The 26,826-nt window shown below is 57.8% G+C and overlaps 1 protein-coding gene across 1 annotated transcript; it reads left to right on the forward strand.

Moving 5' to 3' along the window:
- The first annotated feature begins 5,220 nt into the window (after positions 1–5,220).
- Positions 5,221–20,293, forward strand: MPZ (myelin protein zero). The gene is made up of 6 exons (XM_005293789.5): positions 5,221–5,465; positions 13,881–14,047; positions 14,156–14,369; positions 16,117–16,252; positions 17,557–17,617; positions 18,260–20,293. Exons 1-6 carry the CDS (start codon positions 5,399–5,401, stop codon positions 18,362–18,364), a joined length of 750 nt encoding a protein of 249 aa, XP_005293846.3. The 5' UTR covers positions 5,221–5,398; the 3' UTR covers positions 18,365–20,293.
- Positions 20,294–26,826: the final 6,533 nt, after the last annotated feature.

Below are 26,826 nucleotides of genomic sequence, written 5' to 3' on the forward strand. Positions count from 1 at the left end.
TGAACACTTCAATCTCCCTGGTCATTCTATTACAGATTTAAAAGTCACTATCATTGAACAAAAAAACTTCAGAAACAGACTTCAAAGAGAAACAACAGAACTGATACAACTTAGAGAATTTTTCACTTGACCAGAGCTCAAAGAGCCAACACCATTAATCTGGGCTTGAATAGGGACTGGGAGTGGCTGGCTCATTACAGAAGCAGCTTTTCCTCTCCTGGAATTGACACCTCCTCATCTATTATTGGGAGTGGACTACATCCACCCTGATTGAATTGGCCCTGTCAACACTGGTTCTCCACTTGCGAAGTAACTCCCTGCTCTCCATGTGTCAGTATATAATGCCTGCATCTGTAACTTTCACTCTATGCATTCGAAGAAGTGAGGTTTTTACTCACGAAAGCTTATGCCCAAATAAATCTGTTAGTCTTTAAGGTGCCACCAGACTCCTTGTTGTTTCTGCATCTATGCAGATTCCCCTGCATTCCAATGTCCCCTGGTGCAGCTGCTGGGCTCCATCCCCCCTGCTTTGCACTAGATAGCGTCTGTGCTGGTGCACTCCATGAGGGTCAGCCCAGCTGGGGACAAGGTTTTCTTTGTCAGTCAAAACTGCACATCCCTCAGTCTGCAGAATGCTTCCATTTGTGCCCACATGCAGGAGCAGCCACAGTGCAGTGCAGGGCAGACGGAGCCCCCTGACTGCTGCAGAAACCCTCCTTTACAGGTGGTGCTCACGAGTCACCATCCACGCAGGGGTATGGAAAAGGGACTCCATTATTATCCCTTGCTCTTGTCCAGCTCTCTCTCTCCCCCTGCATTCAGCTGTCCTTATGCACACCCATCTCTCTCTACTAGCGATGTCGGGCTGGTTGCTCTGCCTTGTCTCATGTACTCAGTTTATTAGCAGCCTGCAGGGCTACTTGCAGAGCTAGGCAATAGAGTGGCTGCCCAGTGGGCCAATCAAAGGGGGCACTATTGGAATGAGAAGATCCTAACACATCTGCAGTGGCTTATTTTGGAGAAGCACCAAATGGAGCTTGGCCAGGAGGGTGGGCTGTGGGGAGGCGGGCAGCTGGACTGGTGGCTCTGAAGATGTTGCCTGCTGCATGGCTGGGGTTTCACACTGAATTTAGGGGATTTAGTTGCAGAGATGGAAAGACCATGTTTTGCACAAGTGGGAGCCCAGCGGTGGACTCTTGAGTCCATAGCCTGGCACAGCTGTGAGCAAGCAGCCAGAGGGTCTGAACCAGGCACCCAAGAGCCTCCTGGGGAGATCAGCACCTTGGAAAATCAGACAGAGCATTGGACCTGCTTAACTTTACATGTGTGAGTGTCTGCACTGAACTCAGTGGCTTGGCTCCAGTGCTCCACACTCAGCCCATGCTTTGCTGGGACAGGGCCAAGCCTGGGGGTCTAACCATGGACCGAGGTTTTCTTTTATCCTGGGCCCATTGACTATCAGTACTCAGCTAAGGGTGACCTGGCTACTCGTGCTGTGTGGAGCCAATTCCCGACAATGTCCTATGGCTGCTCCTGCAGACCCCAAATCCTGCAGCATGGTGGCGCTGGCTGGCAGGCGCGGCACCCCCGCTCTTCACCATCCTGTTTCCGAATGGCTGGCAGACACAGGGGCTGCAGCCGCTGCTGAACTTGTGATGGCCTCGGCCTCTGACTCAGAGCCTGGTTCTGGGCCAGAGGATCCTATCTCCAGTGCAAGCCCTGGGCTGTCCCTCGGGGTGAGGGAGCCATTGTTAGGGGACATGGGGGCAAGGGTAGTACCTGGCTGAGCCTGAACTGGGCTAGGGGACAGTCACAAACCCAGCGATGCCAGGAGAAGCCAAGTGCTTGAGCCCAGTGCCCCAACAACTTCCCAGATCAGGCGTGGGAGATTTCATCCCTTGATCTCATCTCCGGGCAGCCCAGGCAGTCTGTAGGGCAATCAGTGGCTGGCAAAGGCTGGGGACAAGACAGATTGTCTTCTACCAGGTCCCAGCAGTTCTGGGAATTACTGGAGGTAGGGTTGCCAGAAGCGCTGGAGATAGGGTTGCCAGGTGTCTGGTTTTCGACTGGAACATTGAGTGGCTCCAGTCAGCACCGCTGATCAGGCCGTTAAAAGTCCGGTTGGTGGCAGAGTGTGGCTGGCAGGCTCCCTGCCCAGCTCCGTGCAGCTCTCAGAAGCGGCGACATGTCCCTCCAGCTCCTGGGCGGAAGGGCGGCCATGAGGGCTCCGTGCGCTGCTCACACTTTGTGCGCTGGCTCTGCAGCTCCCACTGGCTGGGAGCATTGGCCACTTGTCTAAGGGGGCTGTGCTCCCTGGTGAGTGTGAAGGGTATAAACTCCAAGGGAGTGGGCATAGCGCGCAGGCCTGGGGAGGGACTAGGTGCAGTGTTAGGAACCAGTAGAAGGCTCCAGGCTGGGAAACAATCTCCCCAAGTCTCATCACTGCAGACATTTAATCCTGGCCTAACGAACCCACTTGCTCGCTCTTCTCCGTCTCTCGCCTGGGGACTTGGGGGAACTTTCCGAAAACACCAGGAATTCACCCCAGTTTCGCATTGGCAACAAAATGCTACAGAAAATCTGCCTTTGGCAGGAAATGCTTCACAAATGGCAGCTCCACAGCGTCCCCTCCACAGGCCACATGAACCAATGGGGAGGCACCGGCACCAAGCCTCAGAACCATGGCAACAGCCCCTGGAGGACATGGCTGTCCTAGCCCTCATCAGGCAGGGGGTTCTATCCAAGGCAGCTCCCGACAAACTGTGTCTGGGCTTCATCATCAACGCGTGTTGCAGTGACTCTGTGAAATCCATCAACACCGTTAGCCTCATTTTACAGATGGGGAAACTGAGGCAAACACTCACCCACAGTCACTCGGGAAGTCAGTGTCACAGCTGAGACTAGAACCCAGGAGTCCAGGCCTCCAGTGCTGCGCTCAGACCATGCCTGTCTAATACAGATCCGTTTGTACTGGCTTCTCATCCCCTCATGTTTTGCCTCTTCTTCCCTCCTCTCCCATCTCCGAGCTGAACGCTTCCCAGTTCTGTTTCCCATCCAGAAAGAACCATCCCTCAGAGGGGCCTTTCTTCCCGGCTAAGGACAAGTGCTGACATGAGAAAGTCCCAAAGCAGGGTCTCCACACGAGAGCCCCATGTGTCTGTCTCCTCTGCGACCTGCTGCATCTGAATGGAACACAAAATGGCAGCTCTCCAGGCAGTGTAGCCGGGTGATGGCACAGGAACCAGAGCCCACACTCCCAGTAACACAGGGGCACCGACCCCCATTGCTGTTCTGGCATCACACGCTCTGCCCTGACTGTGGCAGCTTTGCAGGCTCTGGTGCCTGTGAGTGGCATTACCACAGGTCTGCCCCTGCCAGCCAGAGCCCTTTCTGCGCTGAAGAGTGATTCCTGGCTGGGTGGAATGGGGCTTGGATGGGCCATTCTCACATGCTGTGTCGGGGCCCTGCTGCATCCACAGAGCACTCGGGGGGCAGAGTGCCTAGCGGAGATGCCCCACTCTGCCACTGCCCTGCTGTGGGACCTTGGCCAGGTCACCTCCCCTCTCTGGGCCTCGGTTCCCCTCCCCTCTGTGGCTATCTGGACTGAGCTCTCTGGGGCAGGGACTGCCTCTCAGGTGTGTTTGTATAGGGCCTAGCACAGTGGGGCCCTGAGCTGGGCTGGGGCTTTTCAGTGGCACTGAGATGTAAACAATAACCAAAAGTTTAGCTGCCAGGGAGTCTTCTTGGCAACATTTGTCTTCACTTGTCTTTGGTCCCTGTGGGGGCTGGTTGGGTTTGGGATTCATGGATCTCATTCTAGTTACCACATCACCCCTGGTGTCAGACTGACACTCCATATCAGCTGACATGGCCAAAGCATCCCACCCCTGCCACCACATGCCTCACTCTGACCTCTGCTCCCACCCAGTATTTATCATGGGAACCGCAGCAGCAGCGCTTGGTCCCCCAGGCTCCCTCTGGGACTGAGCCAGGCACCTTCCAGCTCCCACCCCGCTGAGAAGCCTCACAGTGAAATGGGAGGGAACTCAGCTACCCATCATAACAAACTGCCCCCGCCCCAGCCTGGGCTCCTGTCCCTCCTACCCAGCTCCCTCACAGATGGGCGACTGCTGCCTCCGCCCAGGGCATCCCAACTCCAAAGCACTAAGGGCCGCTCCAGGAGGCAATGGCTTGTTTCTCCACCTCCTCCCTTCAGCACAATGGGTGCCAGCCTGGTGCCCTCGCACGGGACAGTTGTCCCCCTGCACACAGTGAGCAGTGGGTCTCTGTTTGGTATGAGGGGGTCGGGGACCAGCTTTGGGGTGTGCAGCCCTGATCCTCTCTGGGATCCCAGAGAGGATCAGGGCCCTGCTGCTCAGCTAGAGGAGGTCTCCTTCAGCTTGGCCTCGTGCAGGTAGCTGGGTGGCAGGGTCCCAGCCCCTGGCGTGCATGTGATTTAGGAGTCTGGGGTCTGCCCTGCTGCGGGGATCCAGCAGGCACCTCCAGCCTGGCCTGAGGACGTGCTAGGCCAGGCCTCCTGCAGACGGTGATAGCAAGGCCCTTGCACCATCCATGGGACTCGTCATGGAATCTTCACCCACGTTAGGAACCTCATCCCAGTGGGGAGCCTCCTAGCACCAGGGGCCTACGGGATCTCCCGGGGCAGGGGGAAGGCAGAGCATGAACTCCCGGGCAGTGCAACGAGGGCCCAGCTGGTGGCTCAGGGCTCATGCCCAGTGTAAAGTGCCTTCACCAGCTCAGGGAGGTCAGACTGGCTGCTTGCTTGTCTTTTCAGCACTTTGTATGGCGGGGCTGTGACGTGCCCACGAGAGGGAAGCCCCCTGGAGAGGCAGGGGGACCGGGACCGTGTCCTGCCTGCCAGTCCTGCATGTGGCACAGCAGTAATGAAGAGCAGAGGTGCTCAGGGTTGAAAATAGAGCTGGGCAGGTGATTTACCCCAGGGCTCCTCGCTTTACTCTTTGCCGCTGATGGATCCAGCCGTTTCAGGGACTGAGATCTGTCTGACTGCTAGTGCTTGCCATGCTCCTGCCCTCTGGCTCGCACTGCATTCCTCCTGGGGGCTGCAGCGGCCCCTACGCGGCCGCAGAGAATGCTGCCTGACAAAGGTGCCTGTATGCCCGCAGCGTGTTTACCACTCACTCACACACACAACAAACAAAATCCCCCTTTTAGTTTTGTTCCTCTCTCTCTCTCTCTTTCCCCCACAGCCCCAGATGCCAGGCTCCCATTGGCCCGGGCGTTTTGCAGACCCTGCATCACTGAAGCCCTGGCTGTTTTTAAACCCAGGGGCCACTCTCCAGCCATCCTTCAGCGAGGAACTCTCGGCCCCACTGCTGGCTCGCCCATGCCACTAGGAGTCATACAGTAACTGGAAGCCATGTGGTCCCAGGGCGCTTCGGGGAGTGGGAGCCTCGTGCTGGTCGCTGCCCTGTTCTTTGCACTGGGTAAGTGGCTTCTCCCAGGGGGTGGGGAGCTGTTCTCTCTTCCCCGAGAGACCGGAGGGGTGGCGAGGCATATGGTGGGAGTGGGCCCTGCCCTGCGAGGTGCATGTTTCGGCAGTAACCAGAAGCCACATGAGGCTGGGAGAGGGAGGCAGAGGATGAGAGTCTGTTGTGGAGCAGCCCCAGTGCCAGGGATCAGTTGTCGGGGAGATGAGTTTTGTGACTGTTAGACTGGCAGTGTCTGCACCCTCTCCAGGAAGGTTCCTGCTGCTCCAGGAGCCACTCATACAGCCGGCGTTTCCCCTGCACTTTCCTCCCAGAGCAGCCCAAAGTTTTTCCCAGGCCACAGGAACGGAGCCCAGGTGCATGAAGCTCTGGGCCTCTCCTCGGCACCGCCAGGGACGCAGCTGCCCTGTAAGGAGGGGTGCATGCAAGGGAGCTGGGGATATTAGTGGGGAAGGTCTGGGTGGGCAGAGCATTTCATGGGGTCTCTGGAGTCACAGGAGCCAGAGGTGAGGCTGGAGCAGGATGGCTCCAGGGACTGTTTGAAGCATTACAGCTGCACCTCTATCCTTGAGCTGCCTCGTTGCTTCAAGCCAGTGACCTCCTGGCACGTCTGGTTCCCTTCTGTCCAGAGAGCCCTGCAGTCCTTGGGCACAGATAGGAGGGAAGAATCCTGCACCGGCCCTGGGAGATGCCTCCCCCATCCCTGGCTGGGGGCTGGGGCAAGAACTCAGCTCTGGCTGGGGTATTGGTGCACACTGGGCTGAATCCTCTGGCGTGTTTCATTCCATGCATTCCAACGTGGGACGGTTCCTGGCTCCTGTCACTGCATTTCCCACCAACCTCCCTCTCGTTCTGTGGGGCAGAGACAGGATCTGGCTGCTCAGAGCGCTGGCTGTTGGGGGCAGCTGCAGGGGCGCTTCCCTCTCCCTCTCCTTGGACCCCTGGGCTGGGCCTGGGGGGGCTGCCATTGTCACATCAGCACACGTTTCTGTTCATTGGAAGCTGGTAACAGATCCCATGTCTGTCGGGGGAGGGTGTAACAGGCTGACACATCCCGGACTGTAGCAGTCTCTCAGGGCCAGACTGGTAAAGGTATTTAGGTGCCTAGTGGGCAATGAAGTGTTTTTAAAAATCCCACAAGGCTTCTAAATCCCTGTAACAATCTGGCCCTCCCCCCAGCAGTGACATGGCTCGTGCAGCGTCCCATGGCTCTCATGGCACCTCTCCCGTAGCTATCAGAGCATAGGAGCTGCTGCCCCAGAATGGACGGTCGGTTTTGTATCCCTTCTCCTGCCATATGAAGTCAGATCACTGGTGTATCGAGCCCTATGTCCTGCCTCTCCTTGGTCTACGTTGTCTGATATTACAAATCATACATGAAGCTAGAACCCATTCTTCCGCTGGGAATCACTGAATCTATAAATGTTACTGGACTGAGCCAGGTTGCTATCTACTCCTGTCCTGCCTTCCGTGGTACCGGGGCCTTTGGGCAGGCTTGCACATGGTGATGGGAAAACCCCTTCCTGACCCCAGCGTGATCAGCTCACACCCTGGAGCATGAAGTTTGCTCTCTCTGATTACCCCAACGGCCCATGTCAGCCCTAGTCAGTGTAGAACCTGGCAGGGTTCTAGCCGCAGGGTGTGTCTTGCTAGCCAGCTCATGCAGCAGTGAGTTCCACAGGTCAATTTCTCCTATGATCCCATCTCCTTCATCAAGATTAGCTGTCCAGTTCCCATCTTCCTCCCCACAGGGCGAGGGGAGGACAGGGAAGAGGCAGGCCCCTGACTCAGAGAACGCCCCAGAGGGCAGAGCCGCAATGCATTCCTGCCAGCCCCCCACTCACTGCCTACCATGTCCCTGGAGTGGCAACAGGCAGCTCCTTGGAAGACGCCCACTGCCAGCTCCTGCCTTTATCCCAGAGCAGGGTTTGCCTTTGGGATCTCTTTTCCTCGGGCCAGTCGGGGATATTTGGCTCTGTGTCTCTCAAGGCAGCATCAGGCTGCAGCCCAGTGGTCAGGGCCAGAGCCCAGGCAGGACAGCATAGGCCTCATTGGTTTCTTGCCCCTTAGTTCTTCCCCCAGCCCAGGCTCCAGTGCCGGCTTCCTGGAGGCCCTTTGGCTCAGACTGCAGCCTGGCTACCATGTGAACGAACCTGTGCTCCTTGCTCTCCCAATGGAGCAGGGGTTGGGGAGACCCATGTGGGAAGATCCCCCTCCTCCCATCCCTTGCTTTCCTCCTGTCCTGACAGCCTGAAGGCTCAGGGACAGTGGGCACAGTCCTGTGTCCCGCCGAAGCAGTGCCTGCCTGGCGATGGCACCAGGAGGTCCCAGCCATTCAGCGCAGGCCGTGTAGAGCGGAAGAGAACTCGCCCATGTCTAGCTGAGCTCAGTCCCTGCCTGGGTTTGAGAAGAATGGGCCAGATCCCCACTGATGTGAGTCAGCCCCACTCCATGGGCTGCCATTGGCACTAGGCTGAGTTACACTTGCCTTGAGGGCTAATTTACCATCGTCCTGCCCCTTGTGTGTGACAGCATTTACAGCCACTGTGCACTGGTGAAAATGCCCACACAAGGAACAGGGCAATACGTCTAGTGGTGAGAGGAGGCAGCTGCCACCAGAACTCCTGGGTTCTATTCCTGGCTTTGCCACTGATTTATTGTAGACTTTGAAATGCACCCATCACAGCCTCCTGGCCCAGATGACAGGGTCCTTTGGAGCAGGAGAACAGTTCTGCCAAACGGACACTAAACTGGGAGGAGTGGTAGATACGCTGGAGGGTAGGGATGGTATACAGAGGGACCTAGACAAATTAGAGGATTGGGCCAAAAGAAATCTGATGAGGTTCAACAAGGACAAGTGCAGAGTCCTGCATTTAGGACGGAAGAATCCCATGCACTGCTACAGACTAGGGACCGAGTGGCTAGGCAGCAGTTCTGCAGAAAAGGACCTAGGGGTTACAGTGGATGAGAAGCTGGATATGAGTCAACAGTGTGCTCTTGTTGCCAAGAAGGCTAACGGCATTTTGGGCTGTAAAGTAGGGGCATTGCCAGCAGATCGAGGGACGTGATCATTTCCCTTTATTCGACATTGGTGAGGCCTCATCTGGAGTACTGTGTCCAGTTTTGGGCAACACACTACAAGAAGGATGTGGAAAAATTGGAAAGAGTCCAGCGGAGGACAACAAAAATGATTAGGGGGCTGGAGCACATGACTTATGAGGAGAGGCTGCAGAAGAGAAGAATGAGGGGGGATTTGATAGCTGCTTTCAATTACCTGAAAGGGGGTTCCAGAGAGGATGGATCTAGACTGTTCTCAGTGGTACCAGATGACAGAACAAGGAGCAATGGTCTCAAGTTGCAGTGGGGGAGGTTTAGGTTGGATATTAGGAAAAACTTTTTCACTAGGAGGGTGGTGAAGCACTGGAATGGGTTATCTAGGGAGGTGGTGGAATCTCCCTCCTTAGGGGTTTTTAAGGTCAGGCTTGACAAAGCCCTGGCTGGGATGACTTAGTTGGGGATTGGTCCTGCTTTGAGCAGGGCATTGGACTAGATGACCTCCTGAGGTCCCTTCCAACCCTAATATTGTATGATTCTATGAAACCCCCACCCACTGAAAACCATGGCCATGGAATGGCAAAGGTCAGGGAGACCACCACCCCTGGCCCCCAGGGTTCAACTAACCTAGGGTTTAGCTGCACATAAACACTGGACTCCAACCCTGCAGGAGAATCGCACCGTAGCAGGGTCAGGAGAGCCAGCAGAGCCAGACTCTTCAGCATCTCAGGGACCAGGCCTCACCTCTTCATAAGATCATCATCCCAGGCGGTCTGAGCTGCCTCCATGGCGCAGGGCTGGGAGGAGGCTCACTTTGGGCTTTGCAGAGCTTCCATCCTGCAAACTGGAAGCAGCCAAGAAGCCAGTGCAGTCTGGGCAGCCCGTGTGATCCACTCTGTGCCTAATGCAGTACCTGCAGCATCACAGAGGAAGCTGGGTGTCCAACATGCTCTGTAGCCTTGGGAGCAAGTCACACACACACACACACACACACACACACACACACACACACACGCCCTGTGACTCAGTTTCCCCATCTGTGCAGTGATGATCCTGACCGCCTCCCAGGAGGATGCAAGTGTTGGAGGTTCTCAGTGGGCAGGGTCTGGGGAGCAGAACGGGCATGTTCTCTCCTGCTGGGCAGCCTGGATTCTGCACTCTGGGGTTCAAGCACCTCATCCCTTGGCTCTTCCCTCTCCTCTCCCCCTATCCTCCCAGGGGCCCATGCACAGACACTAGCACAGGTTGAGCCACTCTGATGGCACCTTTCTCCGCTCACGTCCATGGCTAGCGAGCACAAGCAGAAGGGGTAGTTAAATCCGCAGCTGCCATTTCTCTGAGCACACAAAGGCCCGACTACCTGGTTGGTACCCCAGTGTGCTGGCATTTCCCATAACCACTCTGCTGCTGCTGAACTGCCAGGGAGCCCACTTAGCACAGCTGCTCTGCCAGAGAGAGCTCCAGGTACGCCTGGGAGAAACACACCTGTCGTGCTGCACGGGGCACTAGTGCACCCAGCTACAGCACACCTGCCGTGCTGCACGGGGCACTAGTGCATCCAACTAGAGCACACCTGCCGTGCCGAATGGGGCGCTAGTGCACCCAGCTAGAGCACACCTGCCGAGCTGCACGGGGCGCTAGTGCACCCAGCTAGAGCACACCTGCCATGCTGAATGGGGCACTAGTGCACCCAGCTAGAGCACACCTGCCGTGCTGCATAGGGCACTAGTGCACCCAGCTAGAGCACACCTGCTGTGCTGCACGGGGCACTAGTGCACCCAGCTAGAGCACACCTGCTGTGCTGCACGGGGCACTAGTGCACCCAGCTAGAGCACACCTGCTGTGCTGAATGGGGCGCTAGTGCACCACGGTAGAGCACACCTGCCATGCTGCAAAGTTTGCTTCCCCTCCCCTCCTCAGACCCAAAATGGCCCTTCTGTGGCACTGTCTGGGGAGGGAGTTCGCAGCCAGCCCCATGCGTCTGCCCCTTAGTTCACAGGGGAATGTCATTAGCTGCCCCCCTTGCCAGCTGTGAAGATCTAGCGATCTTCAGGGAAAGGACGTTTTACTGCAGAAAGCTCCTATTAAAGCACAAGCTCAAGGAGAGCTGGGCTGGGTGGTAGAGAGAGCAGCACGAGGCTGGCACTGCCCACCTGGCAGACATGCCCCTACTCCTCTTACCGCCTGAAGCTGCCTCTACATGTCAGCTGTGGTGATTCCCTGCCCTTCCCCCGGACCTATGGCCCAATGGCTCAGTTTGTATTTGGTAGAATGCCACGAGCCACCCTTGGAGAGGCACCAGATAAGACGCTTTCCTGAATGCCAGCCTCAGCCAGCCCTGCTCCTGGCTGTGCTTGGTGCTTCTCGAGGCCCTTTCACATCCCAGACATCAGTGTATTTCTCCTCATAGCCCGGGAGAGGGCAGGAGAGGAAGTGAAACCCTGTGAGCTGAGTGACTGGCCCAAGGTTATGCAGGGAGCCCGCAGCAGGGAAGGGAATCGAAGGCAGGTCTCCCACTAGGGTTACCATACGTCCGGATTTTCCCGGACATGTCCGGCTTTTTGGGCCTCAAATCCCCGCCTGGGGGGAAATCCCAAAAAGCCGAACATGTCCGGGAAAATAGGGAGGGGCTGGCACCGCTGGGTGCTGGGCCGGGGGCCGGGCCGGTGCCAGGGGTGTTCGGCCAGGGGTCGGCCCGGGGGCCGGGGGTGCTGGCCCGGGGGTGCTGGGCCGGGGGCCAGGGCCAGCAGTGCTGGGCTGGGGCCGGGGATGCTGGGCCGGGGGCCGGGGCCGGGAGTGCTGGGCCGGGGGCCGGGCCGGGGCCGGGGGGGCTGGGCCGGGGGCTGGGGCCCGGGGCCGAGCCGGGGGCCGGCGGTGCTGGCCCGGGGGTGCTCGGCCGGGGGCTGGCCCGGGGCCGGCACCCCAGGGCCTGAGCCAAGCCAGGCTGGAGACGCTGGGGCTGGGGCCGGGGCCAGCCGCCGGAGGGAGCCACTCGGTTCGGGGGGCCAGACTGGGCCGTGCCTCCTCCCCCCACAACCCCCCAGCTTACCTGCTGCCTGCTTCAGGCTTCCGGCGAATCAAATGTTCCTGGGAAGCAGGGGAGGGGGCGGAGACTTTGGGGAAGGGGTGGGGCCGGGGCCGGGGCCCTGTGGAGTGTCCTCTTTTTGGACACTCAAAATATGGAAACCCTATCTCCCACGGGCCCATCCTTCCGCTCCAGCCAGTCCAGGAGGGAAGGGAGACACAGGCCTGGTGCGCCCCTCTGCACAGTGGCATTTCCCCACAGCGCTGGCCTGCCTGCTCAGTGTAAATGGGGCTGGGGTGTGCAGGGTCTGACCTCCTTAGTCAGGGTGGGGCAGGGACACACCCCTTTCAGCTGCGGTGACTGAGGTGAGGTCAGCGGCTGACTGCAATGTCTGCGTTACTGGAGCACAGCACAGCCTTCCAGCTCAGACATCCTGAGCTCCAGCAGCACCACTCTCCCCACAACCGGCCCCAGGGGCCCAGCCTGGCTCCCGGGACCAGCTGCCCATGGCAGTGGCCTGGGAGCAATTGTGGGTCCTTTGGTTGTGGGTCCTCTTTCTGCCCCATCCTTGGCCTGTTGAGAGCCACAGCTCCTGCCTGTGGCCAGCTGCCAGCTCCCACCGCTCCATCGGGCAGGATCTGCTGCCCATAGCAGGGAGAGAGGAGCAAAGCTGAGTGCTGGCTGGGCCCAGCTCATGCAGAGGCACCGAATGGGGCCCAGCGGCTCTAAACCACCCCGCTAGGGTGTGTCTTGCTAAGGGGCGGCAGTTGAGTCAGGTCCTAGGAGGAGCCATGGCTAAAACCAGCGACAAGGGGCACCCGGCACCTGCAGTAGGGAAGAAGTGGAGCTTAGCTAGCACTCATCAGCTAACCTCAGCTCCTCTCCTAGCCAGGATGAGGCCCAGCCCAGGCCACGGCAGGGCCTTGGCCTCCAGCCAGCGCCTCTGACAATCCCTGCCCCACCCTCAGCATTGACGTGGGGGCAGGAGGCGCCGTCCCTCACAGGGCTGCACTAGGGAAGGGGAAGAGACATGGGTCGCAGAGGGCAGTGGCCCCGCAGGTGTCAGCCAGGGCATCCCCCGGCCTAGGGCAGCTGTGAATGGCCATCTAGCCAGTGGCGCTGGTCCAGTCTGGACAGACATTCCTGAGGGGTGTCTGGCCCCGTTGCTCTGTCTGGCCCAGGACTTGCCCCTCAAGCCAGCGAGAGGGTGAGACCCCACATTGGGTAGCCAGGGTGGAACAGCAGAGAAATCTCCCTCCACTGTCAGGAATGTCAGCTCGGGGGTGGACAAAGGCCTGGGCGAGTGCTTGTCTGGAGCACAATTCCCCCTTTGAGCTGCCAGCTTAGCATCACCCAAGTGGCTCCAGCACGCCCAGCAATGTTCTGGCCCTCGACCCAGAGCCCAGTGAGCCTGCCAAAGCCTCCTCCAGCAGAGCTGGGCCGGGCGGAGGGGAGGGGACTAGAACAAAGCCATACACAGCGGAGACAATGGGCCAGTGTCAGGGCCCAGCCCTTGTGTATTCTCCAAAATGGAACAAAGGGGCCTTTGCCCCCCAGCCGGCATGTTTCCAGCGAGAGCTGTGCCAAGGTGGGCACGCAGCCTCCTGAGGGAGCCATGCGCCTGCTGGCCTGGGAGTCAGGGCTGGCTGAGCCCATCTAGAGAATTCAGTGACCGCATTGCCTAGGGGCTTCTGCTAACACACACACACACACACACACACACACACCCCGGCACCGAGGATGGAAACCCCTCTAGACTCTCCATGCCCAGCACAGCACCGGGCATGCCACCGGTGACGGAGATGGTGCCCTCGTGTGGCATAGCCCTACACCACTGCACAGGGGCTATCATAAGAGGGAGTCCCATAGGAGCTGCTAACATCTCCTTCCACTGCGCAGCCTGGACAGCCTCTGCCTCCCGGGACAGGCGCTGTGTGACACCCGGTGCCACGCTTTGGCTCCACATACAGGGGAAGGATCCCATTGTGGGTAAAGCACCAGCCTGGCATCCAGACTGTCTACGCTACAGTCGTGACTCTGCTACTACCTGGCTACGTGACGTTGGGCAAATCACTGTGCTCCGCGTGTGACACATAGACACCAAAGCCCCGGGCTGTGGCAGGGCTTCCCTGGGCTGGGAGGGAGAGAGAATTGTCCTTTACTAGCTGGGACTCTCCATTGCTGGGTATTTTGCCCCTTTTCCGCCCACGCATGCAGATGTGGGCAGGGTGCCTAGGGGCCTAGCATACCTGCAGAGCAGTGGGTGGGGGCTGGCTGGGATCTGCTCCTGAGCAGGGGGGCTGGAATGACTCTCCGGCTTTGTCTCCCTGCAGTGCTGGCTCCGACCCTGGCCATCCACGTTTACACACCCCGGGAGGTCCATGGCACGGTGGGATCACAGGTCACCCTCGCCTGCAGCTTCTGGTCCAGCGAGTGGATCTCTGAAGATGTCTCCATCACCTGGTTGTTCCAGCCAGAGAGCGGCAAGGACACCATCTCAGTAAGAGGCTGGTGGCCCAGGCCGGGCCCCTGCGTCCATCCTTCCTATCCCCTAGGCTCTGCCCCGGCTTAGCTCGCATCCTCATCGCTCTCCTGTGTCTCCCCCCAGATATTCCACTTCGTGAAGGGGCAGCCCTATCTCAATGAAGTGGGCGCCTTCAAGAATCGCATGGAGTGGGTGGGGGACCCACACCGCAAGGACGGCTCCATCATCATCCACAACCTGGACTACACCGACAACGGCACCTTCACCTGCGACGTCAAGAACCCACCCGACATTGGCGGCAAGTCGTCTCAGGTCACCCTCTATGTCTTCGAGAAAGGTACGGCGGGAAGGCGCTCGGCACGTGGCCCTGCCCCCTGAGATGTGGGAGCCTGCTAACTTCCAGTCACAGCATCAACACCCTCCTCGCCTGCCCCTCGTTATCTGGGGTGCCCCACACCTGATCCCACCCCTCAGACTCGCATATGGTCCCACCCTGCCCCTCAACCCATACATGGTCCTGTCCTGCCCCTTCGACCCACACATGACCCCACCCTGCCCCTGAGACCCATGTGGCCCTGTTCCACCCCCAAGACTCACACATGACCCCATCTCACCCCTCAGACCCACACGTGACTCCAAACTGCCTCAGCCTGGGGTCTGGATGAGGAAACCCAGCATATGGAGAGCTTCTCTGCTCATGCTGGGTTCAGGCTGGCAGTTACTGGCCCGATCCTGCACGGAGCCGCACTCCCTCAGCACCTGCAGGAGTCAGGGGCTGAGAAATCTCAGAACCACATAGGCGCCGCACCTAAGTCAGGGATTCCCAGGGAAGGGACCTGGGGCTATCCTAACTTTGCCCCCACCGCCCTGGCGTGGTCCAGAGCCACCCCCGCCCCTTTGAGCCCCTCAATAAGCCAGAGATCCCACCCTCCTGCCACCTCCCCTTAACTCCACCCTCTGCACCCCCTGTCTTCTCTTCCATCATGCCCCCTCTAGATTTAGCACACAGATCCCTTCCATGTCCCTTTCCATCCTTAACTCTGCCCTGGAGCAGATAACATCCAGCGCAGGGCTGACAGTGTTTCCAGTGATCACTGTTGATGTTCCAGCAGCACCTAAGGGTCCCAGCCAGGAGTGTAGGCCCTTTGTGCTAGGTGCTGCCCACAACACTGGACAAGGCCTTGGGGAGTAGCCCATAGGGAATAATCCTGCCCTGACACCCAGGTGAGGGACTGTAGAAACCTAACAGGGCTTTTGCAGCTCTAACTCCTGGAGTCTTGGGGGCAGATCCCGAGGCCCCTACCAATGTGGGGAGATGGAAATGGTGGGTTGTGGTTGGAGAATGAAACTTCTGAAGAGCAAATCCTCTTGTTAAGCCAGTGGCAAGACTGGCAGCACCCCCCAGCCCCGTTCCCCGCTCCACCACAGACCCCGCTGCCTCAGCACACCTTGGCAAGGAGTCCTGCAGTCACTGGATGATGCTGCTATGTGCTAGTCTGCTGCCAGCCATTAGGGGCAGCACCGAGACCCCAAATAACTCATCTGACACAGCCATGGCAGGGGACCCACCCCCCAGGCAGTACCATGGGGGGCTGAACTGGAGCCATGTATCTTGGGCTGTCCCACCTCCCCAGCTCTGAGCATGAGCAGCGTTCTAGGTGTGCCTGTGTGTGTACTAATCCCAGCTGTGCCACCGACCTTGGGCAAGCCCCATCCCTTTGCTATGCCTCAGTTTCCCCTCCCACCCGTTGTTTATTCAGACTGTGAGCTCCCTGGAGACATTGTGTGTCTGTGCAGCACCTGGCACAACGAGGGTCTGTTCTCAGTTGGGTCATTCAGTGCGATAGTACTATAGATAATAAATACTGCTAAGGAACCATGTTCAGGGCCACGCCGAACCCCCATGGGTTACACAGATGTTAAGGTCAGAGGGCCCACCCTAGTCAGAGCTGCTGCAGAACCCAGGCTGGAGACCCTCCCCAGGGCTTCCGGCCTCCAGCCTCTATCTGGCGGTTGAGCCAAAGTGGGGCTAGGGGCAGAGTCCTAGGGCATGTGCCTTGGTAACAGGTCCCTCTCCTCCTCAGTACCCATCAGGTACGGTGTGGTCTTGGGGGCCGTCATCGGAGGAGTGCTGGGGTTGGTCATCCTCGTGGTGGTGATAGGCTATCTCATCAGGTATTGCTGGCTAAGGAGGCAGGCAACGCTGCAGAGGCAACTCAGGTAGGGATGTGCTGGAGGGGCACGGCGTGGGCTGGGCTGGAGTGCTGGGAGATGGAGCACGGGGTGGAGCGCAGTGCAGGGGGTGGTGTGGGGAGATCACTGTGCTGGGATGGGGGGTTGGGGCTGGGGTGGGGGAAGTGCTGTGTAGGGGGCTGCATGTTGGGCTGGCATCCCCTAGGGGGTATCTGCAGGGGGAAGGCTCAGGTGACTAATTCACTCAGGGGATGGGTAATGGCAGGGCGGGGCCAGGGGATGGGTCAGGACCATGCTCATCCTGCCTCCTGCACTGGCTCCTCCTGCGATCTGCGGGGAAGCTACAGTGAGGCTGGTGTGAAGCCAGTGGCTCCGTTCAGAAGCCCCCGGCCAGTTCAGAGTCCAGTTGCCCCTGCTCTGCATCGCTTGGCAAGCTGGACACAAGCAAACAATCTGCATTTGAGTTTGGCCATACGTCAGTGTCTACATGTAGGAGCAAAGAATGCAGGCCATGCTTACAGGGTAGGAGACTCTGCAAAAGATTTGGGGGTCAGGGCTCCCAGTGCGAGGCTGTGGCCAAAAGGACCACTGCAATCCTTGGATACATCAACAGGGGAATATTAAGTTGGAGTAGGAAGGTTATTTTACCTCTGTATCTGGCACTGGTGTGACCACTGCTGGAGCCCTGCATCCAGTTCAGGTGTCCACAATTCAAGAAAGATGTTGACAAACCGGAGAGGGGTCAGAAGAGAAGAGCCATGAGAACAATGAATGGTTTAGAAAACCTGCCTCCTAATGATAGATTCAAGGAGCTCAACGTATTTAGCTTAACAACGAGAAGGTTCAGAGGTGACTTGATCACAGGCACCTGGCATTGGCCACTGTCGGTAGACAGCATACTGGGCTAGATGGACCTTTGGTCTCACCCAGTATGGCCATTCTTATGTTCATGTACCTACACGGGGAACAAATATTTAATAACTGGCTCTTCAGTCTAGCAAAGATCTAACACAATCCAATGGCTGGAAGTTGAAGCTAGACAAATTCAGACTAGACACAATGTGCAATTTTTTAGCAGTGAGGGTAATTACCCATTGGAAGAACTTACCAAAGGTAATGGGGGATTCTCCATCACTGGCCATTTTTAAATTGAGATGGGATGTTTTCCTAAAAGCTCTGCTCTACTTCAAACAGGAATTAATTCAGGCAAATCCTGTGATCTGTGTTATCCAGGAGGTCAGATTAGATGGTCACAATGGTCCTCTATGGCCGTGGAATCTATGAATCAGGCGTCTTACAGGCAGTGCTGACCTATTTCTGTTCTCATTTAGTGCTATGGAGAAAGGCAAACTGCACCGGTCAGCCAAGGATTCATCAAAACGAGGCCGCCAGGTGAGTAGGAGAGAACATGACCGGGGCGGGGGAGGGGGAAGACTCATAAGCCAGCACTAACAGAGCTACTGCCAGCCCCAGATCTCAAAGGGGATAAAGCCCCCGGGTCCCCCTTTGCAGACAGGGAAACACAGGCCCAGGGAGGAGCAGTGAGGCAGCAGGAGGCGGGACTAGAACCCACCTATCTCAGCTCCCAGCATCACACTCCAGCCTCACAAGGAAAACAACTGAGCCCTTGGCTGCCAGTGGGAGCGCACCCCTGGGAAGGAGAGAGGGAAGTAACCTGCTCTCCCTCAAGTCACTGGTAAATCTCCCGCTACCTCCAATGGGACCCACAGAAAGGTCCAGAGTTAGGGCCTGATCCTGTGTGTTGCCCTTAGCTCCCCTGAATCCAGCAGCAGTTGAGGTCTCACAGCACCCCACGGGCTCACAGCCCAAGCGCCGGCGGGGCTGGAAGGAGGGTTACAGACCTGGGAAACGGCCCAGCATGCTAAGGCCCCCCCCCCCGCTGCCCTGAGCCAGCCCTGACAGCATTTGCTGCCGGCATCTCCCCACACACTTGGGGGTGGAGTTTACCTGTCAGCCACAGCCTCCCTGCCCCACTGCAGCTGCCAGCCTCACCGCTCTCCTTCCCCCCCACAGCCCCCTGTCCTGTACGCCATGCTGGACCATAGCCGGAGCACCAAGTCGGCCAGTGAGAAGAAATCCAAGGGCGGCCTGGGCGAGTCCCGCAAGGACAAGAAATAGCGGTTAGCAGGCAGGGAAGGTACCCCCAAGGCGGGCGCCGAGTCCCCCCGCAGTTCAAAGGTCGTCATGACCATCGAGATGGAACTGAGGGGGGATGAGGCTGAGGCCACCGGCCTCAAACCCGCTGTTAAGTCCCCCAGCAAGAACAGCCTCAAAAACGCCCTGATGAACATCATCAAGATGGACTCAGAAAAATGATGAACGCCCCCAAACCGAGGAAAGGGGTGTCCTGCCCCTCCCCCTCGGCTTCCTGAGGGAGGGGGCCAGGATGCCTGCCCCATCGTCCCCTCCTCCTGGCTTCACCTCTCCGCACGACTCCGTGGAGAGCCTGCTCTCTGGTCCATCGGGCTGAGGGGCAGGGCTAGGCCATGGCCCACCAGCGCGGGCTCCCTCTCTCTAGGCTCAGCTGCAGAGGTTCCATGAACCTCAGTGCAGAGCAGCCGCATGTAGGAGCTTTGGGGAGACTAGAGGCAAGTTGGGATGGAGGCGTTAGCCCCTCCCGGCACCGCAGGCGAGACACTCTAGGCAGAATCACGCGTCCCTTCTAAGATAGCTGGTGTGAGGGCAGTGCCAGCCCCATCAGCAGGCGCCTGGTTGGCGAGAGGTGCCAAGTTGCACCTGCCCTGGGGCTGTGTATGGATGAGGGAGGGAGTTGCCCTGGTGGGTCTGCGTGCACCACATATGGCCCCAAGCCGGCCAGGTGACACGAAGGCCTGGGACAGAGTGGAGGCGACGGCCCCAGGAGAGAAGGGTGCTGCCAGCGAGGCATCTCTCCTGACTCCTCCGGGGCCTGCCCCTGCCCTCAGGCTGGGGGACCCTACAAGGATTTGGGTGTGGTCCTTGGACAGGGTCCTCACAGAAATGGCCGCCCAATGCCCTGGCCTGAGAGACATGGAAGCCACGAGGATGGGATGGCCAAGGCCCCTCGTCCCTGACATGAAGCCCCTGCGTACGGTACCTTCCACTGCGTGAACGTCTGTAAAAAAAACCTCCCCCGCCCGGCGCCCCGGGCACAGGTGTAATTTTTTATTTGAAGACACAATCAGTGATTCTGGGATTCAGCAGGATGGTTTAACCCCCGACTCCACACAGGCTTCCCTCGAGCAGGGGCAGCTAAGGGCACCAGCTAGTCCCACCCTGGTGCCTGCCAGCACCTGCCCTCCCACTCCCCAGCACTGTGATGTCTGCCCCGTGGCCCCTGCTCCCTGCCCCACAGACCATGTGGGAGTTACACCATCCTGAGACACCCCCAGCCCCCCGGCTCCAAACCCTTGGTGATGGAGGGGTTTTCATCCTCCGGGAGGGTTTTTACCTTGGATTCATCCCTTTTGCTCTTTCGTCCCTTCTTGCCATTTTCTCGTCTCTTCCTGTGACTGAGCACAAATGATGTCACACGGTGCCCCCGCCACCCTCGCTCCCTCCAGGTCTCTCCGCTCCTGCCCTGCCCATTTTCAGATTAACCCTGTCGTGATGACGCACTTGGTAACCCCCCCTGTGCCCCTGGGGCCCCTCGCCAGCCACCGAAGGCTCCTGGAGGAGGGGAGACTGCCTCAAGGCCAGGAGGTGCTACATTGAGGACCCCCTGCCCAGGCTGCTGCTGGGACCCCCATCTCCCATGGCCTCCTCTCTGCCCCAAAACTGGGCTGCCCTTCTCCTAAGGACGAGCCAGGGCTGGCTGTGCCCTAGGGACCAGGCCAGCGGGTCGCTCTGTGTGTATGTGGATACAGCAGTATCTATGGCAGGCTGTGGGCACGCGCTGTGCAGATAACCTCCGTCCATGAGGAGCTGTTCTAAACCACTAAACTGCAGCTGTGTGTGTCCAGTGAAGCGTGGTGTATTTTCTACGTTCTGTACATTCCCCCGAGCAACAAAGACACCATTAAACCCTTAATAAAAACTGACATTTCTAGGAACAAACAGACAAACAAACAGGCTGGGCTTGTTATCCCGCATTCCTCGCCGTGGGTCGAGTGGCCTTTGCCACAGATCAGCCATAGGCAAGAGGAGCCCGGCTGGCTTAGTCAAAAGCATGCCACACGGCCTCAGCCCTGCCCAAGTGGGACCCCATGGAGGGATGAGCAGGGAATTCAGTCCTTGGCCTCTCTGCTCTGGAAGGGTCTGACACCATGCTGGGAATTTTGCCTTTGACTCACGTGGGCCCTGGAACCGGCCATTAGCACCACTGGAGTTTTGTGACATGGACAATTGTTCCCTAGAATCCAACGAACACCCCAGCTCACGCTGCCACCCAAATGAGCCACCCAGTGGCACAACTTTGGGTTGCTACCAGCTTGGGCTGGACTTGGACCCCTGAGCCCTCCCCCACTCAGGGACTAGACAGATGTGCCATGGCTTTCCTGTGCAGTGTCCAACCTGTGTGCACCTCTAGATCTGTCCCCATGTGCCACTGGGACTCTGCCCCTTCCCTGGCCGGCTCACTGACCCTGTGCCCAGTGTGTTGTGCTGAGAATCATTAACCCACCCTGAGAGTGCAGCCCTGTCTGGATAACACCCGCATAACACCACAGGTTGGCACCTATATGAAGATATACCTATCTCATAGAGCTGGAAGGGCCCCTGAAAGGTCATAGAGTCCAGCCCCCTGCCTTCACTAGCAGGACCAAGTACTGATTTTGCCCCAGATACCTAAGTGGCCCCCTCAAGGACTGAACTCACAACCCGGGTTTAGCAGGCCAATGCTCAAACCACTGAGCTCTCCCTCCCCCGCATCTAGGTTTGTTACAACACAACAGGATGGCACCTAGGTTTGTGTGTCCATCCCAAACACGCTGCCAGCCCAGGGCATTCTGGGAAAATCTGGGCAGCTATCCCATAGTGCCTTAGCAGGGTGAGGGGTGGCCAGAGGACATGCACACAGAGTGGCACCCAAGCAGCGCAGTAGGGGATGCCCCACTGCATGGGTTGCTGGAGGAGGAGGCATGTCCAAGCTGGTTCCATGGAACCAGTGGCGAGGTCCCAGCTACTCTGCAAATGATCATTGTGCCTAACTGGTGACATGCCACCCAAACCACCAGCAAGGGCCACACGTGGTTAGTTGCCCTGGCTACTCCCTGAGTGGCGTATGGACACATATCCTTTCCTGAGCCACCCACACTGTTAATCAGTTACAAACTCGGTGACAAGTTGGAGCCAGAAGCTGCTGAGCTCAGATCTCCGCCAGGCTCTGGGGGACACAGCACTTGTGGCTGGATTATGGCAGGGGAAGGCTGGCACAGCCAAGCAGAGCTCGGTCAAGGGCATGAAGGAGTCCACCCCAGCCTTCTCCTCCCAATCCCATGGGGGAGCCTGACCGGCTGGCTGGGAGAGGCAGCTGTGGATGTGGCAGGGCAGATGGATGGGGGAGAATCTGTCAGTGCTGGCTCCCTGCACAGCTGCCTCCAACTACTCCCTTGGGGCCGGGCAGCCCCCTGTGCAGGGAACTCAGGACACTGCCCCAGCTGATGCTCCCAGAGTTTCCATTTTCAGCAGGGGCACAGGGGTTGCATTGCTCATGGGAAGGGCAGGGCAAGGACCCCTTCACCCACAGGGACTCTTCCCCCACCTCAGACCTGCTCCCATGAGCTCCCCATGCACAGGAGGGGAGAGCAGCATTAGGTGAAGCTCAGTTGCAGCTTTTTCTTTGCAGGTTTGAGGGGTAGGATGCCAAGCAGGGGTCAGTTGGCCCACCCTGCCCCCACTGGTCCCACGGTGGGGTTAGCGGGGGAACTGGACAGACTGCAAGAGCCACTGTGGCCCCTCAGTACCCTCTCACCCCATCCACTCCTGCTGTGGGTCCCCAGGTCACATCTGCCTAGTCCCTGAGGGGGGGATGCCCAGCCCCACCATTACCCGTGGCACCCAGCCAAGCACTGGGGCACAGGTGTGAATAGGCACACTGGATCCCGGTGCCTTGGGTTCATGGTGTCTCAATTCCCCATGCCTTGTGCAATCATGTGCACCAGCAAAGCACGGCTGCCATCCTGATCTGGCAGCACTTTGCCGCACTGGGCCCTGGTGTGGTGCCCAGAACGGCACAGCGGGCAGGGCAGCAGCGAATTGGGGGCCCCCAAGTGCAAGGCCAGAAGGGGCTCCTCGGTTCATCCTGGCTGAGCTCAGGCCTAGCACCAGACAGAAAGCCTCACCCTGGGACTCCTGCTTCCAGCCCAGTGATTAGTGGGCTTGGGTTCCTCTGAGCTGGGTGACCTCCTCTGAGCCCAGAATGGGGGAGGCGGGTTGTATCAGGGAGGGGCTTGCAGAAGAATCCCTTTCCAAGCCTCCTGCCCCCTGGAGCTACTCCCACTGTGCTCTGTGCCCAGCCCCTGGAGCCTGGCCAAGGGGCATGGCTCATACTCTCCCTGCACAGAGAATCTCCCTTGATACCAGTCAGCTCTGTGTTCTTGGGGAACCAGGGCGCAGTAGCCAGCCTGTCTGAGTCACGAAGGACACCCCTCCCCCCCCAGCCTCTGCTTGAACCAAAACCGATCAGAGAAAAGACTTGCAGAGAGCAGTGAAGGGGATTGGGAGACACACCTAGTCCCCTCCTGACAAGGGTGACAAGATTAAGGCAACTCCCCTCGCCTCATCTTCATTAAAGATGGGACCGGGAGGCATCTCCATTAGCATACAGAATGGAGAACAGAGATTCCAAGGCAAGAACCGCACTGAACTCTGGGACCAGAAAAGCCGGAGAGCACTGCATCATGGGGGATCTCTGCTCCAGATGTTAATGAACCCGCCTGCACACACCCAGCTCAGTAGTTATCAGAGCAATTCTAGTAATGAATCCTTGATTGATATCCAAAATACTGAAGCTGCCTAACTGCATTGTGAGCTCCCTGGAAGGAACACCACCCATAGCCAAGAGTAATCAGCTCCTATTGTCTAAAGAAAACCCTTGAGTCATCAGTTTACCCATAAACAAATCTAGTGTTCTCCCTTGATCCATTGTTGTTTCCCTACAAAATCCCCTACCCACACTCAAGTAAGTGTTCTGATGCCTGGATCCAAACTGCATCAGTTCCATTGGGACTTCATCTTCTCCTGACTGATCGTGCTGTCTCCAGCACTCAGGACCCTGAGCTACCACCATCACCTGGGAACCCCGACCACTTCAAGCCTCATGGAGCGGTGAGATCTCTCCTTCCCTCTCTCTCTCTCTCTCGTCTTTTCTACCTCAGGTTTTAACCTTTAATAATGTAACTGTTACGTTGATTTAGGCTCCTTGTGTAGTTATCACTATTATTCAATAAATAACTTTTATGGTTAAGCTGGTTGCTTCTCTCTCTCTGAACTTTTCTCTTTTGCGTTTTTATCTCCCCATTTACTCTGCAGCAACGCTTCTCTTACCTAAGCTACAGATCCCTGCAGCGCCCCAAAATCCTGTGGGGTTTGCTCGTCAAGTGGGTTACGACCAGTACAATTGTAACGTGAAAGTGGGGATAGGGATGTACTGAACCTGGGGCATATAAGGGTTGCAGCTTGAAAGTGCTGCTTGGCCCAGCCTATTGAGCCCAGAGGCATATAAGGGTGGGGGGAGGGCAGCTTGAAAGTGCTGCTTGACCCGGTCAACTGAATCCAGGGACATATAGGGGGTCAGCTGATATACCGGTCTGCTCAGGCTTGCTCTGTTAATGTGTGTGTTCGATCATCTGGTTCTGGGGCTGGAGGAACCCAGCCTTGGGGAACCTAGGTCCTGCAGGATAGCTCCATTGGGAGGGGACTTACTCAGACTTTAAGGTCAGAAGGTAGGGTTACCATACGTCCTCTTTTTCCCGGACATGTCCGGCTTTTCGGCAGTCAAACCCCCGTCCGGGGGGAATTGCCAAAAAGCCGAACATGTCCGGGAAAATGGCGGCTCTGCTCCTCTTCGGCTCTGTGTAACTGACACACTGTAAGTTACGCAGAGCCGCCGCGGCTGGAGGCTCTGCTCCTCTTCGGCTCTGTTTAAGAACCGGGCTGCCCGAGAGCTACCGGCTTCAGGCAGCCCCCATGCCTCCGGACCCTGCGCCGCCGGAGCCCGGGCGGGGAAGTGCCCGGCTGGGGGCGCAGGGTCCGGAGGCATAGGGGCTGCCCAAAGCCCGAGTGCTACCGGCTTCACGGTTTGCTGGGCAGCCTCCAGACCCTGCGCCCCCGGCTGGGTGCTTCCCCTCCCGGGCTCCAGCTGCGCTGGGGAAGCGCCGGCTGGGGGCACAGGGTCTGGGGGCTGCCCGGCAAACCCTGAAGCCGGTAGCACTGGGGCAGCCCTTTCCCCCTGGCTGGGAGTGGAAGGGAGGAGGGGGCGGAGTTAGGGTGGGGAAGGGGCAGAGTTGGGGCAGGGCTATGGGTGGGGAAATGGGCGGGGCCAGGGCCCGTGGAGGGTCCTCTTTTTTTATTAATGAGATATGGTAACCCTACAGAAGGGGCCATTATGATCTTGTAGTCTGACCTCCTGCACAACGCAGGCCACAGAATCTCACCCACCCACTCCTGGAACAAACCCCTGACGTATGTCTGAGCTATTGAAGTCCTCAACTTGTGGTTTAAAGATTTCAAGGTGCAGAGAATCCTCCAGCAAGTGACCCGTGTCCCATGCTGCAGAGGAAGGCGTAGAAGGGAGGAGTAGAGCTCCGTATGAGAACACAAGTGACACAAACAGTACATTGATAGAATTATAGACCCCCCCCACCGGCAATAACCCTAATAAAGGAGCGTACCCCAAAGTAACAGGCAAATCTGGTAACACCCTGGGTGCCCAGGAGCCCAGCCCAGAGGAGCAAGGTTGGGCTCATGAGGGGTGAATTTCTCTGTTCCAGGGACTGTAGGTTTCCAATCACCCACACTCTCTGCAGTAGGTATGAGTCCCATTCGCCATGTGCACCCCATAGAAAGGGAGTGGGGGCTAGTGGTTAGAGCAGAGGACTGGGCACCAAGACTCTGGGGTTCTCTTCCTGTCACTGCCATTGATCTGCTTGGGTAAGTCACATCCTCTCTATGTGCCTCAGTTTCCTCATGGGGTGCTGTGGGGCTTTACTAGGGTTAGCAGAACGATTGGAAACCTCTGGTTAGAGATCATGCGGAAGGGCCATGGGTCAGTATGGACTGGGGGAAACTGAGGTATGTGGTCTGCCCAAAGTCACACAATGGCCAGGAATAGAACCCAGGGGTCCTGGCTCCCAGCCCTGTGCTCCAATCACTAAATGAAAGGCCCTGAGAAAAAGGGAGGCCATGACTGGTTTTGGGTGAGAGGGAGGTGCTAATCCAAAGCAGAGGTTGGTGCTGGCTCAGAGGAGCGAAGGGCCCAGGTGGTTCTGCTTTCCCCCTCGTCCTGTCTGGAGGATCTGCCCTGCTCTCAGGGGGAGCTAGGCACTAGTCCCCTTGGCACATGGGCTGCCCATGAGAGTATCTCACAGCATCCGTCTCCAGCAGCACAAGGCGCCCGGCAGCTGCTTTCACTGACACGTTGATTGATCCCTTTGGCTGGCAGTTCCTGAGGCTGGCAATGGGTTTGCAGAGCCAGGCTGTGTGGCCCCTTCCCTTTGCATTTCACATGTGACACTTTGTGCCACCATGCCCAGCTCTTTCCCCCAGGATACAGGCCCAGAGCTGGCTCCGGCTAGCCTATGACAGCCACAAAGCCATGCAAGGAAAGGATTAAAGGTGACCTGCCTTTTTTGCTTCTTCATGATGGATAAAGATCTGAACTGCTTGGCCACAGCTCAGATTAGCAACTCTTTGTAAATTCACTTTCAAACTGACAGGGGGAGCTGGGAGCAGCACCCCCTGCTAGAAGGACCAACACAGCCAGTGGCAATAATTCTAGTACTTCATGTAAGCCAGGCAGTGGCAAAGCAGAGTCTAGAACCCAGGAGTCCCCGCTGCTCTAACCTGCTAGATCACACTGTCCAGAGGTAGTAGCAGCATCGTGACTACAAGTCCCCCCCATTAGACCCCCTCCCCTCCCAGTACTGGGAACAGAACCCAGGAGTCACATGTGGCCCATTTAAGCAGGGTGAGGCAGGGCAGGGCAGAGCAGCACTTGGCTGGGATGGATGAGAAATGCAGACACCTTTCTAGGCGATTTCTGCTTCACCTTCACCTTGCTTTTCCTGGCTCACTGGGGCTCTCTGATGGGGATGCTGGCTGGCACTATTGGTACTGCAGAGCGGTTTAACCAGCGCTGGGGCCTTGCCCTTCCTGCCAGACTTGCTTAGTGTAAAAAGGTTAATTAGCATAAACAGGTTCATTTCAAACCCTTAGCCTGCTACAGGAATGGACGCCATCTCGGCTCCAGATCTCAGAAGGCTGGGGCTGCAGGAAGTGGATGCCAGTAGCCCTCTCCTCCTGGGGTCAGGCCTGAGCTCAGGTCCTAGGATGCACTGTTCATATCTAGGTACCTTGGCTGCACCTGTCTCAGAGTACAAGGGGATGTTCAGGGATATCAGATTTAAAACCCAACAAAGGGAAATACTACTTCACAATGCACA

Source organism: Chrysemys picta, chromosome 20 (assembly GCF_011386835.1).
Source record: "Chrysemys picta bellii isolate R12L10 chromosome 20, ASM1138683v2, whole genome shotgun sequence".
Lineage (NCBI taxonomy): Eukaryota > Metazoa > Chordata > Testudines > Emydidae > Chrysemys > Chrysemys picta.